Consider the following 2,382-nt stretch of genomic DNA (forward strand, 5'->3'; position numbering starts at 1 on the left):
CTGACTCTCTCTCTCTCTCTTTTTTAAAGATTTATTTATTTATTTATTTGAAAGAGAGAGGGGGAGAGAGAGAGCGGGGGAAGGGTCAGAAGGAGAGAGAGTCCTGAGCAGACTCCGAGCTGAGCATAGAGCCCAATGCAGGGCTCCATCTCACAACCCTGAGATCATGACTCAAACTAAAACCAAGAGTCAGACGCTCAACTGACTGCGCCACCCAGCTACCCCTAGAAATGCCTGACTCTCTTTGTATTGGTGTTCCCCTCAGGTTTCTTATTGGTAACCAGGCCACTGGCTTGTGCTCCCAGGGCTGCCAGGGGATCGTGGATACGGGAACCTTCCCACTGACTGTTCCCCAGCAGTACTTGGACTCCTTTGTGAAGGCAACAGGAGCCCAACAAGATCAGAATGGTGATGTGAGTAACCAGAAGCCAGGGTTCCTCTGCACATCCAGGCAGCCTCAGCATAGGAGCCTGAGTGCAATGAGTTCATGAGAGACAAGAGGAGGGATTGGTGGAGAACTGAGCTCCTGGTGGAACAGAACATGTGGGGACACATCATGGCCTTTCAGGCATGAACCCTCAATGCAAGGAGGCATAAGGGGAGGGAATAACACCAACTCCAACTGTGAGTATGGGCTGAATGACTGTCAGGAGGGGTGGCTGTTCCATTGCAGGCCCTCGGAACACATCTCACCTTGGTGTGGCACTGTCATTTGACTCTATGAACAGAGCCAGGCATATTGCATTTCTCCATTCCATTTGGGTTTCTTTCTTCCCTAGGAATACTCCTTTGGCTTTTACTCTGAGCGGCCTTCTGCGCCCACCCTTGTTCCCCTATACCCACTTCTGTAGTTTGCTCCTCCTGCATGCAAGAGTCTAGTTTAATTAGACTAAATCTTGGTTCCTCAGGGCGTGTGTGTGTGTGTTTGTGATGAGTACATGGATAGTTGTACACTAGTGTGGATATGAATTGTGTGAGAGCATGCTTCACACAGGATGTGCCCATGCTTCTTCTCTGTAAGTGGTAGTTTCTGGTGGTAGAAATATGTGTTCTGGAATAAGCTTAACTCCTTGTGGCCATATCAATACAACCAAAATCTCAGAGCTGAGATGTGTCCAAGGAGGCCCAGGAAAGCAAAAGCATCTTGTCAGTGTTTGCCTGGGAATCAGGCTTTGCCTTCCATGCTCTCAACCAACCTCTGCTGGAAGGTCAGGAAGAGAGTCTCACAGGGAATGGGGGACTCGGGCCCTTTGTCTGGGCCCCCAGTCCCCTGACATTCTACAGCTCTGCTTCTCCTCTCTCTCAGTATGTGGTCAACTGCAACTCCACACAGAGCATGCCCACCATTACCTTTGTCATCAGTGGGTCACCTTTACCTCTGCCTCCCTCTACCTATGTCCTAAACGTAAGTATGCACTCCAGGCTCCATGGATATGGGATTGGATGGACCCAAACAGCTGTTCTGTGTCCCAGCTCACATCTGAGCACCTATGGGAAGTCACTAGTGGCAGGGTTGAGAGTGAACAAGAAGCCAGAGACCTCACAGGTGTCATGGAATATAGGGTGGGGAATATAGGTACCTGTGGGGAAAGGCCTTTCCATGCACCTGGTTATATCCTCATGTCCTTTGTCTCTTCAGAACAATGGCTACTGCACCCTTGGGATTGAAGTCACTTACCTGCCCTCCCCCAGTGGACAGCCCCTGTGGATTCTGGGAGATGTCTTCCTCAGGGAATATTACACTGTCTACGACTTGGCTGTCAACAGGGTGGGTTTTGCCCTCTCTAAGTAGACTAGCAAGAGACAGCTGTCTCCACCCTCCCAGCAGGACTCTGAAATTGCCCTACTATTTCTCTGGGCTGACAGCAGCATTTTAGACTAGTCTGATCCCTCTGTGCACTATATTTTTACTCCCTCAACTAATAAATTAAGAACCTCTAAACATCCTTGCTGATCCTTCTAAATATCTTCTTTGTATTCTGCTTGTACTAAACAAATAATCAGTCAAAAAATGGGCAGAAGACATGAACAGACCCTACTCCAAAGAAGACATAAAAATGGCTAACAGACACATGAAAAACTGTTCAACATCACTAGCCATCAGGGAAATACAAGTCAAAACCACAATGAGATACCACCTTACACCAGTTAGAATGGCAAAAGTTAACAAAACAGGAAACAACAAATGTTGGTGAGGATGTGGAGAAAGGGGAACCCTCTTACACTGTTGGTGGGAATGCAAGCTGGTATAGCCACTCTGGAAAACAGTATGGATGTTCCTCAAGAAGTTAAAAATAGAGGGCGCCTGGGTGGCTCAGTTGGTTGGGCGACTGCCTTCGGCTCAGGTCATGATCCTGGAGTCCCTGGATCGAGTCCCGCATC

The 2,382-nt window shown here is 48.5% G+C and overlaps 1 protein-coding gene across 1 annotated transcript; it reads left to right on the top strand.

Annotated features, from left to right (window-relative positions):
• Positions 1 to 265: 265 nt before the first annotated feature.
• LOC116629627 (pepsin B-like) lies at positions 266 to 1,792 on the top strand (the record flags this gene model as incomplete). The annotated part of the gene is made up of 3 exons (XM_032399874.1): positions 266 to 413; positions 1,307 to 1,405; positions 1,640 to 1,792. Coding segments are annotated over 3 exons (400 nt in total), but the record flags the coding sequence as incomplete, so codon positions are not given.
• Positions 1,793 to 2,382: the final 590 nt, after the last annotated feature.

Source organism: Phoca vitulina, unplaced genomic scaffold (assembly GCF_004348235.1).
Source record: "Phoca vitulina isolate PV1807 unplaced genomic scaffold, GSC_HSeal_1.0 scaffold1860, whole genome shotgun sequence".
Classification (NCBI taxonomy): Eukaryota; Metazoa; Chordata; class Mammalia; order Carnivora; family Phocidae; genus Phoca; species Phoca vitulina.